The following is a 27,891-nucleotide window of genomic DNA, read 5'->3' on the forward strand; positions in this document are numbered from 1 at the left end:
GAAGAGGCAAGGCTACAGAGTAACACTGTGTCTTAAAAAAAAAAGTGGGGTGGGGAAGCTTTGAGGTTTGCTCAACAGGTAAAGGTCCATCTGCGTTCAAGCCTGGAAACCACACAGTGGAAGAAGTGACTCCTGCAAGTTGTCCTCTGATCGACATGACTGACATGCATGCCCCATACCCCATAAAGAAGAGTGAGGAGAAAGCTTTCCCCTCCAGTGAATAAATCAATCTCTCACTAAGAAGTTTTTAAAGAAGATTTATTTATCTTATGAGTATGAGTGTTTTGCTCATGTGTGTGTCTGTGCACCATGTACAAGTCTGGTGTCCGTGGAGGTCAGAAAGGGGTGCTGGATCCCTTGGAACTGGAGTTCCGCATGGTTTTGAGCTACCAGTGAGTGCTGAGAATCAAACTTGGGCCTGGAGCACAGCTGTGTGTGTGTGTGTAGGACCCGTGGGGCAGAGGGGCTGTGCAGACAGTAGGCTAACTCTTAAGCTTCACTCTTAGAGCCCTCAGACAACGCCTTCTGAAAACACAAAGAGTGAAATATAAACAGTCAGCTACTTTCCTTCAATCCAATTTCTGAGCAGTGGTGTGATTGATCAATTTATACATCGATTGGCCTTCACCACCTCTGTGCTGCTGCCACCGCCTCCATTAGGGGTGGCTCAGTTCAACTTCTGGCTGGCAGGGTCCAGCAGGGTCACTGTAGCTGCTGGAGCAGGCGGAGCACGTTGGTGGCGTAGGGGTTCTGTTGTTCGGTGGCCCCCCGCAGCTGCACGGGGTGAAGGCTGGGGTGGGGGGCTGTGAACTGCTGCACAGGGCAGTACAGCTCTTGCAGGAGAAGCCAGGTGGAGTCAGGATCTACTTTCATCAGGTGGAGGAAGACGCTGTGGAGAGAGGATTGCATGAGCAGGGGAGGTGGGTGGGAGGAGGAAGGAAGGGCAGCTACTGCTCATCCCAGAGGCTGTTCACTCACCTCTGAGAAGGAACTGATTATAATATCAAGTCACTTCAAACAGTAGAGGGAACCTACTTTAGATCCTAAGACAGGGGCATCAGGATGGCTCCAGAGCCTAACAGAAATATAGGCGAATAGCTTCCGGTCCATTGACGTGGAGTAAAACAGGGATTCGTCCAAGGGGAGCAGTACTGACACAAAGAAGTTCTTCAGTGCAGAGCTGGAGTCTGAAGGAATGACAGGCCTAGCCCCACAACACCAGCTATGCCTGGGGATTTGGGAAAGCCCCTTAACTTCTTTCTTCAAGATCCTCATGTGCCCCTGGCTGGACCCATTCTGGTCACTCGGAGTCATGGCTTCTTAGAGGTCTGGGACAAGAGCCAACAGACTACATGCTCATTGAAGGCTAGCCAAGGGATCTTGAGGCGAACAGTATTGATGTCCTGTACAAACACAACCTAGAGCTCAATTAAGGGTCAAGGCCACAGTGTTGCCAGGAATGAAAGCCTTCACCTTGACCTGAACTCTGACTATTATCAGTTCAGTTCCTGTTTCTGAACCACCAGTCGTGTGTCCCCAGACTGGATAGTCCCGTGCAAACCTCACACACTTGGCTGTTCAATCCTAGGGTAACTGATGCTCTCCCTGTGCTGGCCCTGCCAGCCCACCCACTGAATCACCTGCTGGAGAGGCTGCTTTCCCACTTTGTGAGGTGGTCGCCCCTCTTCCCTCTCAGAACTCTCGCATTTAGCTGTCTCACAGTGGCAGGGAGTGTGGCTGCTGGCTTTCCTTTGGCTTAGCACACTATAAGCACTCAGTGAATACCTGCTGACTAACAGGCTCTCACTGCCTGACGACTGATTAATGATTTTGAGGGACACCCCTTCCTGGGGTTTTTACATTCTAGCAAGGATCTGCGAAAGGTCATGAGGCCATCATAAGGAAGAACAAGAACAGGGAAACAAAATGTGTTATGTATCACTAGCCATGGAGCCTTGGAACTATACACGTGGTTTGGCCTCAGTTTCCCTACTGTTTCCCTTCTTTTTTCCTTTGAGACAGGGACTCATGCAACTCAGGCTGGTTTCAAACTTGCTATATAGCCAAGGTTGGCCTTGAACTCCTAATTTTCCTGCCTCTACTTACCAAGTGCTGGTGAATTCTTTTAGTAAAACCACATCTATTTTCATTTTTCTCATTTTACAGTATTTTGCTTAGGTTTAAAACACAGTTCAGTGCCTACCAACTCCAGTTAAACATCTTTTTAATATGTATTTGTTTGTGTGTGTATGTCTTGGACATGTGCATGCCATATGTGGAGGCAGGGGATAACTAGCAGGAGGAGGTTCTTGATTTCTACCATATGGGTCCTGGAACGGAATGCAGGTCTTCAGGCTCCATGGCAAGTGCCTTTACCATCTATCTCAGCAGCTCCCAAGTGTATTTTAAATTTAATTTTGAAGTTAGCATATACAATAATAGGTTTTATTACAATTTTCACACATATGTACCATTATAGGTTGTTCTTGCCCATCTCCAGGTGACTTCCATTTACCAGTTAAAATACCATCAGCCTCAGTATTAGTGGACTCTACCACAGACTCAACTAGTGAAGAACTAAAATAATTAAAAGCCAAATTCCACTTGTAATGAGCACAGACAAGACTTTTCCTTGTCATCAGTCCCTGACCACCCAGGGTAACCAGCATTCAGTGTTTACACTGTGCAAGGTGATCGCCATGTGCCCAGGTTGTAGAGACAGGCTGACATTTCACAAAGGGACTAAGTACTTACGGGGCCTGGAGCCAATTCCTCCTGTGTACCGAGGAACAACTATACAGATAAGAAGATAACCTCTTCCTTGCTAATTATTTCTAGGGACCTCTAGCATACTTTTGAGAGTCAAATGGGAATAAAATGATTGCTAAATAAAAATTAATTTCTGGTTTTTAATTTCATTAATCAGAAAAATTTGTGCCCTTGGGGGAGTTGGGCTTTATCCTGTGACACCAGTTTTGCTTTCTTTCTTGTGTGTGATAGACACATCCTGGGGGGGAGGGAGACTGTGTGTGCATGTGCGTGTGCGTGTACATGTGTGTGCACCTGTGACTGTGTGAGCATGCATGTGCACATGTGTGTTAGCTTAGAATAATCTTGTTGATAACCTGCACAGTGGTGCTGAAGAAGTGATTATACAATTCTAATTCGTTGTTTCCACTCCACTGCAGAAAAGAGATGGGGCCTGCGTGGGAGACAATTTTTGTTTAAAAACAAAAATATCTTTGATAATTAGTGGTGAGGGAAATGATAAAAAAAACACCTCCCCCCCAAAAAAAAAACCAACCAAGGAAGCACATTTCTGTTTACACGTGACACTGTTGACAGTTTCCCTTGGTGCCAAAGACTGTTAGAATGCAAATGATTTCATTTGACTTTTTTTTCTACTTCAAGAACTGGAACAATTTCTTAAGCTGCAGCTGCTCTTCCTTCAAGGAATATTTTTATCTGGGTAACAGTCAGCAGAAGGTGCTGAGGCCCAGCTCAGCCACAGTTCCGCTCTGCTTACAAGCTCAGAGCATAACGACACTCATTCCTGAGACCCCTTTAGCGGGCTGAATGGGATGCTGTAATCACCCTCTGAGATCTCCAAATAAAACACTAACAGGGAAGCAAAGAAAGCATGTGCAGACTTCACCTGTTTTTATTAAGCAGAACCAAACTCTCAGAAATCATTTTAGATGTCTAAAAGGGTATACACTCAAACAAGCAAGTTCCTCCTCCTGCCTTAGCCCCTGGAAGCAAAGCATCCTGCCTCCAGAGCCTGCTTCCACTTTCTCTCAAGGATGATCACAGGCAGTCTAGCCTCCCCATGGGCGTGTTCTGAGGGGAGGAGACTGGAGGGGTGAGGCAGGGGAGCACTCCGAGTGTCTAAAGAAAGCACTGTTTCAGAAACACACACAGAGAGAATCAGAGAGATGAGAAAGAGGGAGGAGGTAGAGATAGGGAACAGAAAGAGAGAGAGAAGGTGGAGGGAGAGAAGGGGAGAGGACGGGGATGGGGTGAGGAGCAAGAGCCCGAGGAATGATTACTACTACTCCAGCAGTATCACCGGCTACGGATAATGCTCAGACTGAAAAGGGCAAAACATCTGTCTTTTGTCTCACTCAACTCCACAGTGTCTTGGTGGGGCCCAATCCTCAGCCACAGGGTTCTAATTCTGTCTGTGATTTCAGGGACAGCGGAGTGCAGTATATTTCACCACCTGCAAGCATGAGGAGGGGGATGAACCCGTGCCATGAAGGCAGGTGGCTGGCAGGAGCAGCTGCGCTCCTGTTGGGCAGGAGCCATGCAGTCTGCTGAACCCTAAACACTGACAAATTCTTAACCTTGGCCCTGTTGGCTTTGCCACCAGGAGCTGAGCCTGAGGCCTGGCAGGTTGGGTCTGAGGGCTCCAGAGGTCTGGCTTTGATTCTCAACTCTGGAGCACTTTGCTTGGGGCCACTTCTTGCCCAGCCTTTCTGCATAATCAAGCCAGGAGACAAAGGCAAGGCCTCTCTTTGAGTGACCAGGGCAACTGCCTGGAACACGTCCTCAATCTAGCTCCAGACATGGCAGGATGGTTGTTGAACATGCCAAATGGCCAGTCATCTCTTTTCAAACCCAAAGAGAAGGTGCACTATTTAACTCCTGAACAAAAACTCCTTTCTCCTTCCCCCAGGCCCAAATTGGTGGCTCCAGGGAGCACAGTTATCAAGAGATTACCTGGTCCCCAGAGCACAGGAGGCACTCAGCTGTGCCTCTTGCCTCCACATGTCCCGAGGCAGGTGATTATCTCTCAATAACCTGTAGGGCTGTGTAGCTTAAATGATAACTTGACTTTAAAAAATTTAGAACTCGCCGTTAGGCAGTTTCTAAGCAACCTCTGTTTCCATGGCAAAGAAGCCTGGTGTTTATACTGATTTTTCACTTAAAATGCGGTTTTATTGAATTTCACTTCATGCAGGCAGCCATTTCCCTGCACTCCAGCCCTATCTATAGTTGACGGGTATCAGTAAGTACCTAATAAACTCCAGAGGCCAAACCAACAGAAGGAGAGCATTCCTTCAGGATCAGTGCTGGGCTACTCCAAAGAGCCAGCTGGGGTGTGGTGGCCTGGGGGGCAAGAAGTGTGCTAATGGAATCTAGCCTGCAGAGTCAGGGCCTCATTCTTGTGGTTCAGACATTTACAGACACTATGCTAGGTTTCTGAGATGTTACAAAGGAGGCTGATGAAAGATATGGTTTTAGGACCCATCTCATCTTCTGGGGAAGGCAGGCATCATAGTGTAGTATGGCCAGGCCATCCTAGAGGCCCTCTGTGGGTGTAGCCAGGGAAGGATTCCTAAGGGGTACATCCGGGCAGTGGCGACTCCAGGGGCAGACAGATAGTTCCGAGGTGCTGTCTGGCTTCCATGGGCCCCCACAACTCTGTACCATGAGCACTGGATTATCTACCACTGCCACTACTACTGCCACCACTCCCCGCCCAACCCCAGTGGCAAAACCAAAAAGAGAACCCTGTGTTGTAGCAGCAGCGTATGTCTTTGCAAGCTCTGTCTAGACAGCATCCGCTCAAAGGCGGCTCTAGAACACTGTAAGCCAATCAGGGTCTGGAATTGCTAAATAAACTGTAACTGAAGTGCAAGGCTCCCAGCTCTCCGGGTGACAGGCTATTCTTTCTCTGTCAATTACTTGCTTGAGGGATCTGATGTTCCTTGTCTCTTTCTGGATTTATAAAATGCTCCCAGGAGCTGTCAGGGCAAATGCTAGAGGTAAAGAACTTGTGGCTTTGTGTCTGTTTGTTTATTTGGAGCATCTAAGGAAGTGGTTCTTAGGAGCATGACACACCTCTTTCCACAGGGGTCTGAGCAAATGTGGCCGAAAGCACATCACTTACTGGGAAGCGGGCCTGGTCCCTTCACCGGCAGAACAGCCTCCATACCCCGTTCTCTGGTCATCTCTTTCTCCATTACTCTGTGCATGCCAATACTGCAAATGAGGCTGTGTGCTGCCTTTTAAACAAATGGATGCCCAGGGTGTTGACTTGTCCCAGGCTGCAAGCAGTGGGCTATGTTTCCATACTTGGTAATTTACTCTAATGGGTCTTGGTTCATTGGTTAACCAGTATTTCAAGCTTGTCCTTTCTTGCTATTCAATTTAGCTATCTTCCTATGCACTGAGGCTGTTTTTTTGTCTCTAAATGTTGGGAATGGGGGATTATGACTGGAAGCAACAATTTACTCTCCAAATACATGCTACCAATTACCTTTGCTGGTACACTTACTTGTTAGACTTAGCTATATTTACCTGTTCAAAACCATTCACCCATTGATCGACCTCCAACACAGACTCCCATTAAACATATTTAAATGCAGAGAGGACAGGAATTAAAACCATAAACACCAGTTGCAGCGTATGATGCTAATCATGCCCCTAAAATATCACAAGACAGAGTATCATAAATGTAGTAGAATGCTTCCACTGCTTCATGCATATTTAAAAGGACATGACATGGAGTGGCCCAATCTGTTAGAGACAATTCAAAAGGAAGTCAGAACCTAGCAGGGTTTAAGTCTTACTGGGTGGGTTTTAAATGAAGCCCCTTCCATCTGGCTAGCTTTTCTACCTCCAGGCCCCAGGCTAAGGTCCCATGGCTGGGTTGCTTGCCATGGCTTCAAAGTAGCCTCTTGTCTCAGCTCTGGCTAATATACTCAAAGGTCACATGCAGTGTTTCCTGCCCCTAGAAGAAAGATGACACTTTTGTGACAATCTAAGTGTTTTTGCCCTATCCTACTCAAATTATTTTTCTGTGAATTCTGTGTCACTAAGCTAGCAGCTCCTGCTGATGGGTGCAATGAGAAGTCTTTCTTAGAAATGTATTTCTGGTGGGGTATGATGGCGCATGCCTTGGATCTTGGCACTTGGCCTCTGCACGCACATGTACAGGCAAGCTTACCCCCCACTCCCCGATAAACACACTGGGTGCAAACTCCAGCAGGTTAGCAATCCCATGACACATTACAGCCTCGGGAAAATACTGGCAACACATGATTTAAGAAGTGCAGAGATCTCTGCCTTCATATCAGAAACCTAGTAACCTGCTTTGTTTGTAATCTGCATGGCAGATGTCTCTTATCTCTGACGCCATGAAATCATGCCTCTATGTGCACAGTGAATGGTTTCAGATCTGAGTGTATTTTTAGAACAATGGGCCTTGAAAAGAAAAGCAGCAGTGCCTGTCAAAAGATGGATAATAGGAAAGCTAACTACTTGGATCTGGATTTGTCAACTATTAATCAAATGTCAAAAGGAAAAATATGAGGAGTGCCCTCATTTCCATGCCAGGTGCAACCCAGGGGGAAACAGCTTTGAATCCAGGCCTCAAGTGAGCTGCCCACCCCATTCAGGGGATGAGCTATTCATTTTGAGCTAGCTGAACTAGTGGATCACCTCAGTAGCTCCTGAGCTGTTCAAACAGACAAGCCTGTGGGTGGCGTAAAGAGGAGTCGGGCTCTGGTGGGGATGAAATGAAGGAGCCTGTGCTAGTCTGTGTTGTTCAGGGTTTGAAGGCACCAGCTGGTTCTTTGATGGGCTGGGATCCTACAGCTAGAAAGAGAGCTGGGAAGTCAGTCAATAAAGGAACCTTCAAACCTGCTCCTGACTTCCCCCACAAATGGAGATGGGGAAGGTGTCCCAATTAACACGGTAAAAAAAAACCTTTTGAGGAGAAAGCCCTATTCAGATTTTAATAACAAGTAGATTTAGAAGGAAGGCTGCACCCAGGTGTATACGCACATGACAACATATTATTTGGTTAGTGTATACACACATGTACTTCCTACATATACACATACATACAGAACCACACTTTGAAACACATGCACCACAAGGGCAGAGGCCACCTGTTTTCAATTTTAAGTACCCAGACCAGTGCTTGGCATACAGGAGTTTACCACATAATCTTTAGAGTTGACTTTCTGACCACATTTAAAAAACAAAACAAAACACCTGTGAGGAAGACATCACCACCATCCACTCATACAGAGAGGAACTGAAAAGTAATAGATCCCATGCGGCCGCATAGCATAAGATATAGGACCTAAACCTATGTTTGTCCAACTGGTGCTACTTGCTCTCACACATGCCAGGTGACCCCCACTCTGACCCAGGTCTATCTAAGCAATAACAGCATCAGGACCTGCGTGGCAGAAGGTGCACTAGCTGTTGGCTTACCTGTATCCCTAGCCAGGTTCTGGGGTTGGCAGGGGGCAGGAGCTGATAGAGACCAAGCAGCCTTGGAGCTTAGTTTTATTACAAAACTTATTGGGGATGGGACTTCATGATTTAACAGTAGATATTTTCTAGTTTTTATTTGGTTTTGGTCCAGAGTGAAGGTGCATATGATGTAAGACCTCGCTGTAGGACAGGGAGCCTCAGAGGCTAGCAGGAGATCTGCCCATTGAGTATACATATTCAAGGAAAAACCAAAATTGGGATGGAACCCTAAGAGTAGGGGAGTTGCTCTCCTCTGGAACTCTTCCCGGGTATCAAGTGGCAAAGCCCAGTGGCCAGAAGGGCACAGAACGGCATGCTGGGAGATATACTACAGGGTTCTAGACTATTTATGAATTTACAACAGTTAAGCTTGCCTTTGCCTCTGGCTTAGGTGGGGCACGGCTGATCCAAGGCTTACTCCTACTGATGCTGCCTTCTTTATAGCCCTTGGTTTGATGGCTACTCTTCCCATATCCAGAATATGATTTACTTGTCAGCCATTAATGTTGCTTAAATACATGGGATTTGAAGAAGCATCCCCCCCATAACCAGTTAACAGTGACACCTTGTGGTAATAAGCAGCAAGGTTATCTCCTGACCCACCCCTCCCCCAAGTTGTAAGATTTATGCCCCCTCCTTACAAGGCATATTTGCCAGACAAAAGCATAAACTGGGATGGCATCTCCACTCTTAGCATTTACAGCCTTGGTTATATCAACCACCCCCTGATCAATTTCCATTTCCAGAGTTTACGACCTGGATGTAAAACCTACCATGAAGGCTATATTTAATAAAACAAATTAAAAAAGCAAACAGAGGTTGGGACATTCTTTGGAGCCAGGAAAAACAAACAAGAGGAAGGAGAACTTAGCCATGATGTGGATAAAAGGAATGTGCACCAGTTGCCAGCTTTGCCACATCATGACGACTCCGAGGCCCACAGAAGCACCTATTCTCTGGGAATGTGGTTTACCGTCTTGTAGAAGGCAGAGGGCTCAGAGCAGACAGAGGAGCAGGGTGAGGAGCTCCCCTGTTCTGAGGGGAGTCGGGCCATCTGCGGCCCTTCTGATTTCCCCCGTTACTTCTAGAGCTTGTGCTGAGGTTTGTCTTTTGTACAACCTGCTACAAGCTCTCTAAACACGAGAGCGTTCCTGTCTCCCATGAGTGTGTGTTGTGTTACTCTGACAGCCATGTGGTGAATACGGTGTCAGAGGTGGAGGTACAGCTGGTAAAGAGGCTTCTGTGGTGGCTCAGGTCAGGGCTTACGGTGGTCTGACTATACTGGTACTTGGAATGGAAGAGGAGCAGTTTTCCAAGTGGGCAGGTAGGCATTCTCTTAGTAAGGGAGGAAGGGGTTAAGGAAAGAGAACTAAGGACAAAGGGGCTGGCTTGGGACCCCTACTCTCTCTTCACGACTACCTTGACTGCTTCAATGCAATCAGCCTCACCAGGGCCCTCCACATGATGGCTCAGGACACCAGGCCTGCCTATTGTCTTGGGTGACTCTTCCTGTTTAGAAAGCTCATTAAGCCGGGCGATGGTGGCGCACGCCTTTAATCCCAGCACTCGGGAGGCAGAGGCAGGCGGATCTCTGTGAGTTCGAGACCAGCCTGGTCTACAGAGCTAGTTCCAGGATAGGCTCCAAAGCCACAGAGAAACCCTGTCTCGAAAAACCAAAAAAAAAAAAAAAAAAAAAATAGAAAGCTCATTAATTTCAGAATTAAGATGCAAATCGGAAAATACTGACTCTTAGCCCCCAACCCCTTCAAAATAAGTTTGCAGATGAGGTGTGGGTGAAGCAATCAGCTTTGTATGTCCTCTCCCTCCCAAAGGCAGACTTGGTCATCTGCCTCAACCCCCTGGTGGAAGGGAAGGCACTGGAGCAAAGGGAGCCACAGTAAGTGATTCGGCTGCATTCTCCTCCTCCAGCCACCTTGAACACTAACTTAAGATTCAGCAAGGTCCAATTCTGGGTTTAATTACTTTCAGTGGCAGAAGAGAATTAGAAATGAAAAGATAAATGCATTATGAATATCGGCTTGATGGCTCTAAACTTGAAGGATGGGATGCAGTGAATGTAGGAAAAGCAGACTGGGATGGGAAGTTGAAAATCAGATTTCTATAACTCAGAAGAATTTACTCCAAGATAAAGCCATCATGTCCTTGGGTTGCACCTTAAGTCACAGCACAACCAGCTACAGCACGGCCCAGGGAGGATCCCTTTCACTCTGCGCTGGTTCTTTTTTTTTTTTTTTTCTTTTTCGAGACAGGTTTCTCTGTGGTTTTGGAGCCTGTCCTGGAACTAGCTCTTGTAGACCAGGCTGGCCTCGAACTCACAGAGATCCGCCTGCCTCTGCCTCCCAAGTGCTGGGATTAAAGGCGTGCGCCACCACCGCCTGGCTTCTGAGCTGGTTCTTAAGGAACAGGAACGCCTGAGGATAAGAAGCTCCTTGGGATGCTCCCCTATGCTCCAAAAACCATGACTGATTTTGGGTCTAAGAGATTTGACGGGACAGGGACAGAAGGAAAAAAAGCTACCAAGGAAATTAAGAGCCAAGAATTGCAAAGACAATGAATCAATTCTAAAAGCTATTCCTCTCACTTGTAGGGAATGTAAGGTTTATAAGAGAGCATGCTGATCTCCTCATTTCACAGTCAGAGCAGCCTTCCCAGCTCCGAGGGGAATGAGGAGTCACCTGACTCCCTACCCAGCAAGGATGAGGAGGGCTAACTCTAGATACCTGGGGAGAAGGGGCTATGCCCACATTAAGTTGGCAGGCCAGGCAGTACTGGCAGCAGGTGTCCAGGGGCAGGCAGCTGCAGAGCACAGGCTATTCCCAGCAGGCAGGAGTGCTGAGGAAAGGAGGCCAGGGTGCACTCCAGGCCTCAAGTTAAGGATGCTGCTGTGCTCAGTTTTGGCTTATGAGAAAAAACACTTAGTCCTTGTGAAACCAAAATAGCTTGTGTTAGAGGCACAGCTATTTTCTAACAGGCATGGTCAAAACCCTGGGAAATGAGGCTCATGTAATTTTGGAATCAAAAGGTCTATCAAGTTGCTCTTTGGGTCAGCTTACTGCCAGAAGCAGCTGAGTGGTATGAACACGAGAAACAGGCACGCAACTGCCTGCACCCAGTTCTGCACAGATTCTCCTTCCACCTATGATTTTCTGTAGTTAGTCATGGCACACCTGGTGCTTTCCTTTGGCTTTGTTATGAGGAGTGAGCAGAGGCACAGAAAGGTGCTGGATCACTGATCACAGGAACAGAGTAGAGGCAGAAACCCTACAGCCAGGAGGGCTTGGGTTCCCTCCAGCACCCAACCTTTCTGCTTTGTGCCCCTCTGGAATTGTTGCTGACACTGCAGCACCAGGAAAGGTCACATGCAAAGAGAAAGCATCTAGTCAAAATACCATCCTTGAAGTTGGCACAGTTAAAGAAATCATCTTAACCTGGCAAGGAGAGAGAAAAGAGGGCAGAGATTGCCTCAACTCTGCTTGCCATTAGCAAATCATCTATAATTTAGAACAAAGGTAAAGAGATGCGGGTGATGAAGCAGACGTACCTCCTGGCAGCCTCTTGTAATTTCACGGGCTGTTTGGTGCTGAGGTAAATCAAGCAGGCATCAGCCACTTTATTCAGGTCACCCTCACCTACAGGGCAGAAAAACAAAACAAGCCTCAGGCTCTCAGACTGCACTGGGTACAAGCAATATCCAACACTGTCTTGGGACCTAAGATTAGCCATGCAAAGTTCCCTGAGCTCTTTACTCTGCCCAGCAAGCCAGGAATACCTTAAGGTAGAAGGAGAGATGGGGGGTCAGGGTAGACTGAAGGAGATGTATAAGAGGGGAGGTGAGGGATGCAAGCACCACTCGGCAGAGGACACAAAGCAGGGGCATCAAGTCATGTGCGGGCTCTATGGCCAGGAGACCCATGTAGTACCTACCTAAGTCCAGACTCTCACAGAGGGGGCCAAGGCCCTGCAAGACAGCTAGTTGTAGCTTGAAGGCCAATGTGTGAGAATAAACTGGTCCAGCCCGGGCACTGATGGGGGCCTGGGTGATTAAGGAGCTGGCCAATTTTGGCAGGACATCTTTGCAGAACCGGCTCCGGAGAAAATCGCCACATCTACTTCCAAGTGTCTGTAAAACCTGCAGAAACAGCCCCCAGTCTGGTGACTGCATATTGCTAAAGCAGCAAGAGGGTTGGGACACGTTTGTTAATTCAATTCTATCTAGGACTCTATTTAGGAAAAAAATCGAATTATTGCTGTTAACTCCTTGCCCATGGTTTGTGATTCTGACAGTTATGAATTCGGAGGTCTCTGCTTCCAAGGCATAGATTCTTCTATCCATAAATACAGATTACATGGAGAGTAATTCAGAGGGAGCTTGGGGTGGAGGAATAATATGATTAATACCTTGATTTCCTTTCCTTTTTTTGATAAGAGAGAGCGAGCACTTAAAGCAGTTCACATAGATCATCTCTGGAATCTTCCTAACATCCCTTGAGAAGACTTGGGCTTTTAACTCTGACTAGCTGAGCAAACATAAACTCCGAGGCTCAGCAGCTGCCATGTGCAGGCATCAGGAAGATGGTGACCAGGCTATGGTCCCTGGCTAAGCCAAGGCTGGTCCCTGTGGCTGGAGCCATCTCTGCGTTTCGTCTGTTCAACTGCATAATCTCTCATGTACATCACCCTTTTTCTATCTTTCACAACAGGCAGTCTCTTTGCATGTGTCGTTTAAACTTTCTGTAGCAGAACATATTGAAATGTTTTGCCCCGCTGCACAAGACTGAGTGAACAGGAGGATAGGAATTTCTTTAAGAATCAGTAAGCAAGGCATAATGGGCTCACAGTGTCTGTCCAGTCTGCAGAGTAAGGTTCTCATCTCAAGGGCCCTTAGCTGTATCACATGACTTCAGGTAAAGCACTATTAATGTGTCTGCATGTGGAAAAAGCAGTCTTGCTTGCAGCACACACATCTTAGTATGTTTTCATTTTTCTACACTGGCTGGCTCTCATTTCAAATAACCTATTAATTTTCATAAAGGGAAACAGTACATCTGAGTAAGATTTAATAATACTGCCTTCTCTCTCTGCTTTCCCCTTTCTCTCTACACACATACCTTCTCTCTCTTCTCCTTCCCTCTTAACACACACACACACACACACACACACACACACACACACACACACACACCATTTCATGCATTTTGCTTTGGTATTAACATTAACAATTATGTCCCTCAAATAAGCTGGTATTCTGGCTTAGTATCTATTAGAGAATCTTACAGAAAACCAGACTATCTCTGCCAGGCATACTGACTGCATTTCCAGCTCCCATCTGCTGCCCCTCCACATCTCTTCCCTCTGCTTCATCTTGCTCATCCACTTCTAATTTATGCTGTCTTGCATGGCAAACGTATCTCTGTAGGACGCTGTTAAGTGCTTTTTAGAACAAGGAAGGATATAAATAAATAAGTGAAAATTCATGCACTAATATAAGCCAAACTAACCAGGGAGAATGATATCTCTACAGGGCTGCAGCTTATCAAAGGCCTTCACCAGAGTTCTATTTCATCCTTGACAAAATTGTACCTAAATTACTCCTGAAAATGGGTGACTGTGGGCTTGGGCTTGGCAGAAGTGGGCTGTCATCAGGTCTTTCATATGATTTACTGAGAATGAGCCTGACCTGGGTTCTACCCCTTACTAGCTGTAGAATTCCAAAGTATGTTATCATCGCTGACTCTGTTTCTTTCTTGGCCCAAAATGGAAGTAATAAGTGCCTTGCAGGTTACTATAACATGAACTTCCATGTGGACAATGTCAAGCCTTCTGCTTGGCACACAAGAGATGCTCACAGAATACAGGTGGCCTTTGATTTTATGAGATCACTCAGTTTTAAATTCTAAAGAAAGTGTCATTTAATCTTTTCTGTGCTTTTCTTATTTTTCTTTACTTTCTTTAAGGTCCATGTCCAGAGGTCAAATAAAGAGAAGTAATGCAGAAGACTGGGTCAGTACCTTGAAGGCTCTGAGGACTGCCAGGGGGTCATCACTTGTGAGTCGGTGCACGAGTGAAGGCCAGGCCCGATGAGCCAGGGGGAGGAGCTGGTTCTTATGGAACTGTAGAACCACCACACACAAACCCAGCACATCCAAGACCTGAAAGAAAATACAGGACTTCAACAGGCAGTAGGGGCTTAAAACCAGAAGCCTGGGACCAAGTCCCTGTTCAACAAAGTGAGCCCTAGAAATGCATTAAAATAGTAACAGAAACTTGATACACCTTTTAGTTCTGAAACAACATGAACACAATTTCCTTGAGATTTGGCTATTCCTGTTGACTTCAGTCCAGGCCAGGTATTAGAGCCATACAAATACACAAGGAAAAAATATGTATACTTCCTTGCCTTCATGGAGTTTAGAGTCAGCTGGCAAAGACCTTAGATACCATTCAATAAAGAAAAGATTAGCTACTGTGTCAAGAAAGACCATAAAGTATGTAATACAAAGAGATGAAATCTCTAAAGCAAGGTGTCTCTCAGGAATGGCTTCTAAAAGGAGACACAAATGATGAGCAGGCACTAGTTCAGTGCACAGTGAGGGTCCCTACAGCTGGCCTACAACGAAGAAGACCCTGCGGCTGGGGTAGACCTTGGTGGCAGAGTGCTGCAGAGCTGGTGCCACTCCTGGATTCCATCCCTGGTATCAAAACCAAAACAAAACAAAAGTCAAACAAACAAAAACCAAACCAAACCAAAACAATAACTCAAAACTAAAAAGCCCCAGAGCTTTCTCTGCTTAAGAAATGAGAGCGAGATGGAGCTGGACCATAAAAGGTCATGTTAAGAATCTTTTATTTTGTGCTAAGTATACTGGGGCATTTCCAAGTGTTTTAGTACGGAAATGACAGGACACATCCATGTTTTCTGAAGGTCATCCTAGTTGCTGAGTAAAGAAGGCATTTGAAGGGGATTGGGAAGAAGTGATGAAGCCCTTAGGAGATCATGGCAAAGATGTGATCACATGATGTCGGCAGAACCACAAAAGGATTTGAACATGTTCTAGAAAGGATTTGAACCCTGTTTGACTTCAGCAGCACTTGTGATTTCAACGGAGATGCTCACAGTCAGGTGGAGGAAAAGAGCAGCGGTGCCACTGAAAGAAACAGGAAGCAGGGAGGAGGAGGAGGCTGAGAAGATGGTGGGCTCAAGTCTTGTTGCTATCAGGAGAATCAGGCAGGAAACCGAGGGCTATCCAATCTTACCAGAGAGGTTTGGGCTAGCCTAAACAGTACACTGATCTTTTAGTCTACTACTGAACACTGACAGCTGGCATCAATTGTAGGTAGTGGTCAGTACAGCAGCCAACACAGGCTTTGCAAGAATGGGTACCCACAAAGAGTGCACAGGGTATGTGCTCTTGAGTCAGAAAGGCAGAGTGAAGCTGGCCAATGGAGTCTTACCAGCTTTCTACAACCAGCTGACCCCACATCAAGGGCATAGAAAAGAGGAGGCCACATCTCAGCAGGTGGAGAGAAAGCTTAGTGGGACAGAAAAGGGCAAGAGTGCAGCACCGATGGCTTTGGTGTCACTGTCTGGACAAGCTGCATTTTACCTCATGGATTCAAAAATGCCTATTTCCCCCCATACCTAGAAAGTTCTCTTTGCTTTGTCCCTTTACATAGCCAGTTCTTTAACCTTTAGAAATGTTGTCACCTCAGAGGCCCGCTTAGCTGGCTAGTTGGAATCAGAAAGCAAGCTCTGCTTCATGGATAGATTACCCTTCTCTATCATGGTGCCTGTTCATTATCTCGCTAGAACCTCCCAAACTTGGATATATGTGTGTATTGCCCTTTCCCCACAATAAACAGAGAGATCCAGGGGAAAAGGGCTCTTTTTTCTTTGTGCCACTGTCTTCCGTAAGTCCTGCATGAGGGCTGAGGGAGGGAGGGAATGAATGAGTGTCTACACCATATGTCAGGCTCCCGTATTTTTATATGAGCAATCCTGTGAGGGTGACATCCTTGTCCCCTCTTTCCTCATGATGATGCAAAGGTTCAAAATTCAAGTTCGCATGGCTAGTAAAGAACAGAGGCATCATCTTAACTCAACTATGTGGATCTTACACCGACAGGCTTCTAAAAGATTTAGTATTTGTATGATGTGTCTGTGTGTACATCTGTGTACCAGAGTATGTGTGCCACAGAACGAATGTAGAAGTTCTGGGAGTTGGTTCTAATGTGTGGCAAGCAGTTTTGCCTGCTGAGCCATCTTGCTAGCCCAACTGACACTCTTTTTTATCCAAGACAAGGTTTCACTGTGCAGCCCTGGCTGTCCTGGAGCTCACTTTGTAGACTAGGCTATCCTGGAACTCACGTAGATCTGCCTGCCTCTGCCTCCCAAGTGCTGGGATTAAAGGTGTGCACAGCCATGGCAGGCACCAACTGATACTCTTAGTTACTGCAGTGTGTACACAGGTGCCAGAAAGATGAAGAGTATTTAGAAGGTGGACAAATAGTTTCTAGGCACTCAAACTGAAGCTTTGTGTACCACATGTACTCCTGCCCCCAATGCTTGTCGAATGTGTAATGGGCAGATGTCTCAGGAAGACTGAAAAAACTCCCTAACACAGACCCTGACCCTGAGGTAACTTGCAGATCAGGGTTTCCATCCTTTAACAAGGCCACTGAGCAACTAAAGCAGTTGTTCTCCCTCCTCAAGGTGTGGAGAAGCGATGCTTTTCTTGGGCTTAAGAACTTTTTAGAGTGATTATGAGATTTCTCCCTCCCAATGGTCCTTTGACAAAGTCACTCACGTGGCTCAGTCCTTGGGATCAGGGCTTGTTTGGGAGCTGCTGACATAAGAGGAAGTCAAATTACAGAAAGTGTTAGTTTTTCCTATGATGAAAATAGAAACAAAAACAAAGATAAGAGCTCAGAAGAACAACTGCCTTAAAATATTAAAAGCTGCATCCTGCATTATGCCAGCACAGAAATGGTCACCATTCAAAGCACATAGTATTCCTTGCCTTGGAGACTCAGTGAACCTGTCAGGCTCTGTGGTTTTCAAGGTAGGGGACTCAGCTCCCTGTTGGTATCTGGGCTGACACAGAAAGATGTTAAAACTGCTGTCCCATAGAAAGACCCCTTTTGATGCTTCTTTCTCATGGACATCACACATGGGCCAGGAGATGAGGAAATTTGCTTGTTTATCCAGTTACCACTGACCACAACACATCTCACACCTGCTGCTCTATGAATGAAGAAAAGGGCCACACACCGACCTTCAGGCGGATTTTCAGATTTTTATCTGATGATAAGTGGATACAGCGCTCCATCACATCCTTGGCTATCTGGATGTGTACTGGCAGTGGTGGCTCCACATCTGGAAGGGTGTCATTCTCATCCACTTTTGGGAGGGATGATTGTTCCTCTGAAAGAACAGAATTAGTGACAATGCTTTAGAAAAACCCAGCTTGACAGATAGCTTTAGACTCCAGAATAGGACTGTGGTGGTTTGAAAGAAAATGACCCCATAGGGCTCATAGGGAGTGGGGTGTGGACTCGTTGGAGTAGGTATAGTTTTATTAGAGGAAGTGTGTCACTAGTTGCAGGCTTTGAGGGTTCAGATGCTTAAGTTAAGCCCAGTGTGATTCTCTTTCTGCTGCCTGTCAATCCAAATGTAGAACTAACTCTCAGCTCATTTTCCAGCACTGTGTCTGCCTGCATGCTGCCATGCTTCCCACCATGTTGATAATAGACTAACCTCTGAACTGTAAGCCAAACCCAACTAAATGTTTTTCTTTATAATATCTGCCGTGGTCAAGGCATCTCTTCACAGCAATAGAACCCTAAGTGAGACAAGGACTTAGAGGAAAATGTGTAAAGATGCATCATAAGGAATTTAGTCAAACTGAACAACTCAAGAAGTTCACTAGGAGTGGTGGTGCGTGCCTTTAACCCAAATGCTCACGAGGCAGAGGCACATGGATATCAGAGTCTGAGATCAGTCAAGGTTACACAATGAGTGGTACCCCACTTCCTTTCCTACCCTGTCACCCCACATTTGCAGATACAGCACAGGCTCTATAATATGTTTTTGCATGAGAGGAAGAATAACAATGTACTGGGAGGGGTAGGCCATGGAATGATAGATGACTTAAAACTTTTTTAGGGCACAGTTCTAATTTGGAGCCCCAGGTTGGGTAGTGCCCTGGGTGGCCTTTTCTCTGTTGTCTCCTTTCCTTTTTGATTCATCCCTTGACCACAGAGTGCCAAAGCTGATCATCTCTACTAGGCTTGTAAGATGTTTAGACGACCAATACCAAAACCTTATTATCTTTGTTTGAGATTTGAAGTTCTAGGGCAGCCTGGTGCAATGCTCAGATGTAGGGCTTGGACCAGGGAGACTCCACAACCTGTTAATACCTTCTTTCACTGTGCATCACCTCGCCTGCACCAAAGGGATAAGGCATATCTTCTGCCACCAGGAGAGTGAGTAAAGAGGATGGCATAGCTCTCAGCTCTCCCTGCCTAGTACTGCTTGAGAAGGTGATGATGGAAACTGAACAATAAGACTTGCCAGCTGTCTGAACCCCAGGCCTCATCTCTGTCCTGCAGGAATTTCCTGTCTACAGGCCCACCTTGTTCAACTGTTCTATTACCAGCTGTGAGTGAGCATTTCCACTGAGCTGAGCACTGCTCCCCTTAACTTTTTCTGGGTTCAGATTCCTCTGCTAGAAAACCTGAACCTTATAATAGAGGGTATACTAGTCTCTGTTAGATGCTGAGAGGATGAAGGGAGATGCATCTGTGGAATATTTGGCTTTCTCGGAGAAAGGGACCTTGACTGTATAAGCTGCCTTTACATAGTTAAACAGAACATTCACGCCAAACCTGTATTAGGACAAACAATCTTACAAAGTCAAGGAAGCCGAATACCCATAAAAAAATGCTAATTGCAAAAGTAACAGGGCTAGACTGCTTCTCCTCAGAGGAGGATCTGTTGTTTGAATCTGCGTGTTGTGGAGTGCTTTTCAGGAATGTGAGCTTCTGATATTGGAGGAAGGTTTGATTCATGCCAACTGATCCTAGCAGCTATCAAACAGAAGCAGATCTTTGTGTGTTTGTGTATATCCATGTGGATGGGTGGGTGCGTGCATGTGTGTGTGCTTGGAAAGGCTAGAAATCAAACTTGTGTTTTGTTTTTCCAAACCTGGTAGAAACTGGTCTGGAGCTCACTGAGTAGGCTAGGCTAGCTGGCCAGAGAGCTTGGGGACCTGCCTATCTTCACAGCCTGAGTACTGGGATTACAAGCCCATGCTACCATGTCAGGCTTCTTATGTGACTTCTGAGGATCAAACTTGAATCCTTATGCTTGCACAGCAAGCACTTTTTTGACTGCATTACCTCACCAGAACCAGAAGACGTTAATCACAGAAGAGCAGATTTATTGTTGGGTTTGGATCTTGGACTAGAGTGGCAGCCTTGATCATGAAAGGCCAACTCACATCCCTCTTCAGAGATGTAGGACTGGGTGGAGTGTGATTCACAGGAAGAAACAGAAGAAACAGCCTGAAGGTTATAACCAGAGCGCTGGCTGTGGGAAAGAGTTTGGACCTATACTGCTTGCCACTGCTCACAAGGAATCTGTTGCATTCATGGCCGTGAGCTATACTTTCCTGTTATCCTGGACGTTTTGGCTCCAGCTCACCAGAATAAGAGCACAGATGGGAAAAATGAAAAAAAGAAATCTGCTCACTTCAACCTAACACACTAATTTGGGACTCAGTTCGATTTAGGATAGTTCTGGGACCACCAAGCTCATTATGACTTGGCATTTTATTGCGGAGGCGATTCTAATAATTTATTAATCCTTCCATGACCTAAAGCTCCAGATTGAGTTTGTGAATAAAACAAGAGGCCAGAGCTGCTACTGGCTTGAACTCTCTTTTTCCTCTATCATATATATGTAAGAAAAACACCGCAATCGTTCCCTACCAATAAAGGAATAGATGAAGTCCATGAATAGACAATGGGCCCAAGAAAGAAAAAAATGATAGGAAGAAGCATAAAGAAACACACCCAACTTGGGCATTAATCAAAGACATGCAAAGTAAAATAATGAGCCATTATTAACTTGCTAACACTGGCAAGTGAAGCAGGCAATCACCACTGCTGGGAAGGTGCAGACTGATAAGACTGTCTGGAAGGCAATCTGGTCAGCACTAGCTGATGCTCTTATCTTGGATGTAGAAACCCTACTTGTGAGAATTTCTAGAGATAGGTGTAGTGATACTTCATCTGTATTTTCATAAGTAAAGCTTGCCCAAAGATCAGAGAGTAAAACAGCTGCCCTGGTCAGCCTTACAGACTAGGCAGTGGTGACACACACCTTTAATCCCAGTAGCCACACTAGTTTGCCACAGAAACCAGGCGGTAGTGGTGCATGCCTTTAACCCTAGCACTAGAGAGGAATATAAGACAGGAGGAGAGAGTTCTCAGACACAGTCTCATTCTGAGATTCCTGGAGGCAGGATTGTCATTTCAGACTGAGGTAGAGGTAAGAGCCAGGGGCTGGATGTTTTGTTTTTTTACCCTCAATCTGAAACCCAATTATCTGTCTCTGGGTTTTTATTTCTTGTGCTACAGATATGCAAGTACGAAGAAAAGGTCACACACAGAGAATTATCCCTTGGCACACTGTATCACAGCAAGGCTGCAGGCAACCTTAACTTCACATGGGGGATGCACTCTTGGTAGCTGCCACCCCAACGATGACTCTGAAAACTTGGAGTGTCCTTTATGACTAAACACGAAGGATATGGGACATTTAGACGCTGGAGCCAGAGGTACTAGGTACAGTCCAGTGGTAGTGAGTCCCAGTACAATCCTCATCAGCACAAACAAAACTATGGCTGCTACCATGTAAATAGTTTTTTTTTTAAATAAAAGGAATGGGAAAAGTTTACTCACATACACACACACACACACACACACACATGAACAGCTGTGAGTATAGTGAGGTTTAGGGCAACTTTTCTTCCACTTTCTGGAATGACATTTTATTGTTTTCACAATGATTGGTTCAAAAAGGAGCTAGTGAAACCAAACAGCAATTACCTTCCTCAGTTTCAAGGTCAGAAACATTCCCTTCTGCTATGTCCTTCTCTTTGAGGTAGTTCAGCACAAACTGCTCGATGTCCTCTGCTGTGGCACTAGCCTGGCGAGCTGCTGGCATTTGCCTTCCCTCCTCTTCTAAACTGCACGGCTGGAGCTGCCCAGTAGAACCTGCATCTGGGAACCAGCGGGCTGCAAGAAAATGTTATCATGACTCGTGATTAGTGACAGGCACCAGCACTGCAACCCCACCTTCCCTTCTACCACGTCAGTCGGCTGCCTCCTAACTTGCCAACTTCCAGTGGCTCCAGTACACAAGGTATTTTCCTGCCTCAGAACTCATACATGCTGCTGCTCTTGAATGACCAGAATACTTTTCTCCTGCTTTACATCTGTCTAATTCCAAATCACTGCACATTTCAGAACAATCAGAACATTCCCAGGAAAGCTGTCCCTTAAACAGCACAAAGCTCTTTCCCTTTGTATTTTGTAACTGTATTTATTTTTCGTGGAGTTTGGTATGATCTTCACCCTGGAACTCCTGACTCTAACATGCCACAGCATAGGGTTGGAACTCAAACATATGCAGTGTGTTTGAGGACAAACACAGTGTCGCAACTCCGAGGACAGGATACGCTCCCTGTTCGATGGGCTCTGCAGGACTGGGAGAATGGGCAGCCTTACATGGGTTTCTTAACAGAAAATGCTCCAGTGCCTCTGACATGTCACCACAGAATAAACCTTAAACCACTCCAGTGGTTTCCAACTGTGCCCTGAGGGGCCTTAGGCCTCTGTAGCAATCACAAAGGGGAAACCAGGAAGTCAGGGTGAGTGTGGGGTGTCCACCAGGGTCTAAATTCCTTACTTAACTACAGCAGTTCTAATTTCAGTCATTCCTAGGTATTGAGACCCTTTAAAGTCTTTAATTCCAAAAGATTCTGAATACTTAAAGAATAAAGCAATAACATCCCCAATCCCACAGCCTCTTGGCCGGTGCCCTCCCTCCCTTCTGCCAACAGCAGGAGAAAGACTGTCACTTTTAACACCTGCTAGTCTCCTTTTCAATAAGGAGCAACTGCCCAGAGCCAGAAAGCAGAAGGGAGGTGACCTGTTTAGGCACCTGGGAGTATCAGGGAACAAATGATTGAGACGACAGTTTCCTGGCTGGTATCTGGAGGCTCCTACATGTGGAGTTAAGCATCCTTTCTAAATTAAATTGAATTTTGAGACAAGGCAGAGATCTGCCTGCCCCTGCCTCCTGAGTGCTAGGAGCAAAGGCGTGTGCTCCATGCGCAGCTAAGTATGCCGTTTCTTCAGCGCCCCATTCCCAGGTATATATTAGGCTCTGGGTGAACTCTCAGGCGCTGGACCCCAAATGGGTAAAGCCTAGCCCCAGCATTATAACTGCAGGGAGTCCACACACTGCAGATTATTTTTACATTCAAAGCTAGTGTCAGACTGGAAAATGTCTTTGCTCACAAATGGGTTTTAAACGTATGAAAAGAAGCTCAACCTCACTCTTAATGCAAATTACAACTATAATAAGGTGCAATTTTTCTCCTATTGGATTAGCAAAGATCAAAGGCTCAGTAATAAGACAGTATGAGGGAGGGTGTGGCAAAATTGGCACTTTTACATTGCTGATGGAGCTTAAATTGGTACAATCTCTTAGGAGAGCAATTTGATACTCTCAATCAAAAATTTAAATGTAAAACTCTTTGAACAAGCATTTCTTTTAGGAATTTATGTTACTGATAATATTGAAGGCAAAAGATAGAGAAACATTCTTTTTTTAATGTCAAGCAAGAAAGGTCTGGTTAAAGTCAGTGTCGTGACTCGGTGGGATGTGATGCAGCCCTGTACACCTCACAGCCTCCTCCTCCTTCCAGTATCAGCCTTAGCTGAATTTCCCAGAGAGGCCTTCCCTGACAGTGCAACCTTGAGTAGCCTATCCCAGCTGCTCCCTAGCACGAGGCTTTTGTGTCCTTCAAAGTGCTTATCAGCAGCTGAAGTCTCTCAGTAGCAAGAAAGCTGCGTGTGTGATCTTGTTCACTGCTGTACCCTCACTACTTGGTGTAGCATCTTTATGAGTAAAGAAAGAGCATCCGCGCGGTACGTGAGTGGTCATGAATGAATGAGTGAACAATGAAGTGTCGCCCCAGAGAAGAGCATGGTCCCTGCCCCAGTCACCTCTCCTGAGAAAGTTTCTCACGGGATCTTGGCCTTTTCACCTGACAGAATGAGGCCAAGGACCGTTTCCTCTGCCTCAGAGGCTATGGGCAGCACTGGAGATATATATGCTCTTTGGATAAAAGCACCAGGATAGAGCTCACTGTTTTTCATTTTATGATTAACTGTTCACTTGAGGGTTTATTTATTTATTAGACATGGTCTTGCTATATACATCAGACTGGCCTTGAACTCATGATCCTTCTGCTTGAGTGTCCTGGCAGCTGGGATTACAGGTATAATCCTACCAAGCTTGGCTTTTGTTCATGGTAGAAAATCATGCCATGCTAAAGGTGGCTAACATCCCTAGAAAGCACCCAGCAGGATCAAAATATAAATGAGACAATTAAGTCAACTGGTACAATTAAAAGGAGGGGCTGGAGAGATGGCTCAGTGGTTAAGAACACTGGCTGCTCTTTCAGGGGAACTGCGTTCAATTTCTAGCACCCACATGGCAGCTCACAGCTGTCTATAATTCCAGGTCCAATGGATCAGACTCCCTTTTCTGGCCTCTAGGCGTGTGGTGCACAGACACACATGCAGGTACAACAGTCATACACATAAATAAATCTTTTTTTTTTTACTTTAAAAAAAAAGGTTAAAAAGAAGAACAAGGGGCTAGAGAGATGGTACAGCAGTTAAGAACACTGGTTGCTCTTCCAGTAGGCCCAGTTCTAATTCCCAGTACCCATATGGTGGCTCACACCAACTATAACTCCAGTTCTGGGAGATATAGTGCCTTCTTCTGGCCTCTGTAGGCACTAAACACACACATGTAGGCATATACACGTATACAGGCAAACACTCAAACACATAAAATAATAAATGTTTTTAAGCTTCTAGATTACTGCTGTCCAGTAAGGTCCATGTGGCTAAAATATGAAACAAAATCAAAATTTCAATTCCTTGCTGAACATAATGGTTCACACTTGTAATCTTGGGAGGCAGAGGCAGACAGAGCTCAGTGAGTTTGAGGCCAGCCTGGTCTACCAAGTGAGTTCCAGGACACCCAGGACTGTTACACAGAGAAACCCTGTCTTGAAAAACTAAACAAAAACAAAGAAACAAAAAATTCAACTCCCTAGTAGTTTTAGTCATGCATGGTTTTTGGCTATTGCACTGGGCAAAACAGACAGAGGATAACCATCATCAGAAAAATTCTAGAGGGCTGAGGAGTAGCTCAGTGGTACAACACCTTAGCCTATGTAGGCCCTGAGTTCAATTCCCAGAGCCAACCCAACCAAAGAAAGAAAAGAAAGGTTCTATCTGCTGTCCCAGCTCTCGGTGGCTGAGTGCTTCCTGCTGCTCCTGCCCTCTCCCAGCACAGATGCTGCCAGCTCTAAGAAGCATCAGTAGCAGCATAGTATATTGGGAAGAATAAACTAGCCACAAATCCAACTTTATCCCTTATTAATAGTGTGACCCTGGCTGAACAGGATCTCACTGAGCCTTGGTTTTTCTTATTTGTAAAATAAAAAATGCTGTTTCTACCTAGTCTGTGTGGTTTATATCCTGACACAGAGCAGGGCTCAATAAACGGCAGAAATATTCCAAGTATAAAAACCAACACTGTAGTCTGACAATCCCCTGTGCCCTGTGGGGTTGGAGAGACAACCTTCCCAATGTCCTCCATAGCACATTCCTGAACACGGAATAAGACTAGGCAAACCAGGATCTTGGCTCCTATCTCCTCAACTGGCATCAAAAAAGGCTTTCAATGTACCTAATGCTGCCAGCAAAGCATGCAGCACGCTGACAAAGGAAGCAGCTCTCTTATCATAAAATTGGTCCAGGGTGGCCAAGACATCTTGAACCACATCTGCTACCAAAGGAAGTAGGCTAGCATCTGAGTTCCGAAGCATGACTTCTAAGACTTTTGGGGTATGAGGGTGCAGAGCAAGGTGACGCAGATTTAAAGAGATACCATTCACCAAATAGTCTGAATTTTGATTGATCAGGTGCTGTACGGAGTTATAGCCACAAGCATGGCAGATGGCTACCATGGTGTTAGTAGCCACTTGACTAATGAGCAAGGTTTGGTCTCCAGCCTTCTCCAGTACTGGATAGAGGGCTGACATCAAAAGCAAACGGAAGTCTTTTTGTAATGCATAAGCAAACTGGCCAATCCCTTCCAGCTGAATGCATATCTGCCAGATGTTACTGTTCATGGAGCAGATAGTGGGGCTTGGCTTTGATGAGGCTGGAAAAGATACAACGTGGCAGGTGTGTGCACCAGATGTGATGGCCTCGAGGCCAGGAGGCTTCACTGTCGTTTCCTCCCCCTCCTCAGCTTCAATACAGGTAATCAAGTACCAGTTTTCTTGGCTTATGTAGTCCTCCAATATAGATTTCACAATCTCTCTCAGTTCCTCTGGGCCTATGCTTGTACATTTGTTATGAATATCTTCTACATCCAGCCCGGCAGCCCCTACAACCAGTTCATTAAGGATCATGGCAGCTTGCTTTCGGTAAACTACAGATGCATGGTACAGTTCCATAAAGTGATCGACAAGCAAATACAGGTCCCCATAGTAACCAAGGAGCTGACAGATCTGCCGCAGAAGCAGGAAGACCCTCTCATCAGTGAAGCAGCGGAAATATCTCCTCTGGACTCGGCTCCATGGTCGCGCATCTGAGGCCTCTGGAGAAGCACTCAGGTTGTCGGAGTTCCAGCGCCGCTCTTCCACCATCTTGATGTCTGCCACCTCTAGCTCTAGTACTTGGACAAGTGCTCTGGAAAGGCGCTGCAGGTGGGCAACAGAATTGAGAATCACGTGCACTTTGGGGCCCAATAGCTTTAGATACCCCAGTAACAAGGAAAGAGTAGAGAACTTGCCCTGGTCGTCTTGTGTGTTCATTAGGCGGGGAAGAGATGTGGCAAGTGCATGCAGGCTTTCTGACAAGATGTCAGCCAAGGCTCTGCTGCCCACTACTACTTTCTGATCTGCAAAACGCCTTAGCACTGTATTGCACTGCGCCTGGACTTCAGGACTTTCATCATTTACTAGACCAACTAACACCTTCAAGAGGGGACCCGTGCATTCAACCAGGGACTGACTGCACTTCAGAAGCAGGACCTCCACAAGCTCTACCAGCTCCAGCCTTGCCTTCCAGTGAGGGTGAACAGAGACACTCTCAATTATCTTTTTAATAAGGATCGCCAACTTGTCCCCAGTGCTTTTTACCCAGTCTGCTTCCCTGTGAATCATCAGGGCTGCCACTCTGGGCTCAACTGCAGGGTTTGCTCCAGCCTTGGGGATCCTTGTGAGCTGTTCATCAGCCATGATGAAGCCCACTGTCTTGTAAAAGACCTTTAGGGAAGACACAACAATACTGTGACCTTGTTTAAAGTCTCCTGTGATGATTCTGGTCAGTGCAGTTGAGATTCCAGGTAGGAAAGACGCCAACAAATCTCCCAGCTGCTGTTGCTGCTCCAGTTCACCCACGGGCCTCGGATGGTCCTGACAATCGCACTGAAGGAGGAGAACCTGTAGACACTCCAAGGCAGCAATTTTAATCTGCTTTGACTTCTCCTGCTCTGCCAAGCCCAACAGTAAAGATACAGCAAATCCTAACCGAGGCAGAATGGAGGGCTCATAAAAAGTCAGAATGATGTCCCTGTAAGCTGAGTGCATTAAGGTGCTAAGTCCCCGGATCACAGCCAATTTCAACTCCTCCGACACAGCTGCAGGTTTTTGGGAGCTGGGAGAGTACAGACAGGCTGAAAGTTCCGAGAAGAGTTCCTGGAGAAGCTCTTGCTCTCTCACACATGTTGAAGAGAGGACGAAGGTGAGGCACTCCACCACGCTCTGGACCAGGCGCTCTCTTTTGGGCCCTGGGGTCTTCAGGGCAAATCGTAAGGGGAAGAGGACGTACTGCTGTAGCTCCTGAAGGGCGATATCACTCACGGCCTGTAACTGTGTCTGCAGATGTTCCACATTCTCCACTGTCTGGGCCTTGGTAAGCTGAACACAGACTGGACGTAAGATGCCAAAGGCCTCCTCAGGAGTGTCAAACACCGCCATTGCACAACTGTCTTCTCCCTCACTAAGGAAACATCCTGTAGGTTGGAAGAGGGAAGCTTTTCAGTAAAGAGTGTCAAGCTCAAAGCAAATACAAAGTGAAGGTCTGTCCATCTGTCCATCATTCCATCCATCCATCCATCCACCCACTATTTATGGGGCCCAAGGTGCCAGTCATTGTAAGGGAGAGCAAGGGAACCGCAAAGAACTGGCTCCTGTTCTTGGAGTATCCTCTCAG

The 27,891-nt window shown here is 46.1% G+C and overlaps 1 protein-coding gene across 1 annotated transcript in view; it reads right to left on the reverse strand.

Moving 5' to 3' along the window:
• Nucleotides 1–240: 240 nt before the first annotated feature.
• Nucleotides 241–27,891, reverse strand: part of Tti1 (TELO2 interacting protein 1) — a 47,003-nt gene continuing 19,352 nt past the window's right edge. Inside the window, exons 2-8 of the mRNA XM_075962851.1 lie at nt 25,355–27,691; nt 21,406–21,594; nt 17,568–17,716; nt 14,304–14,444; nt 12,220–12,424; nt 11,837–11,924; nt 241–889 (exon numbers count right to left, since the gene is read on the reverse strand). Of these exons, the coding sequence (XP_075818966.1) occupies nt 703–889; nt 11,837–11,924; nt 12,220–12,424; nt 14,304–14,444; nt 17,568–17,716; nt 21,406–21,594; nt 25,355–27,691 (3,296 nt within the window). The 3' untranslated portion in view covers nt 241–702. The remainder of the gene's footprint in view (nt 890–11,836; nt 11,925–12,219; nt 12,425–14,303; nt 14,445–17,567; nt 17,717–21,405; nt 21,595–25,354; nt 27,692–27,891) is intronic.

This window comes from Microtus pennsylvanicus, chromosome 2 (genome assembly GCF_037038515.1).
Source record: "Microtus pennsylvanicus isolate mMicPen1 chromosome 2, mMicPen1.hap1, whole genome shotgun sequence".
Taxonomy (NCBI): Eukaryota; Metazoa; Chordata; class Mammalia; order Rodentia; family Cricetidae; genus Microtus; species Microtus pennsylvanicus.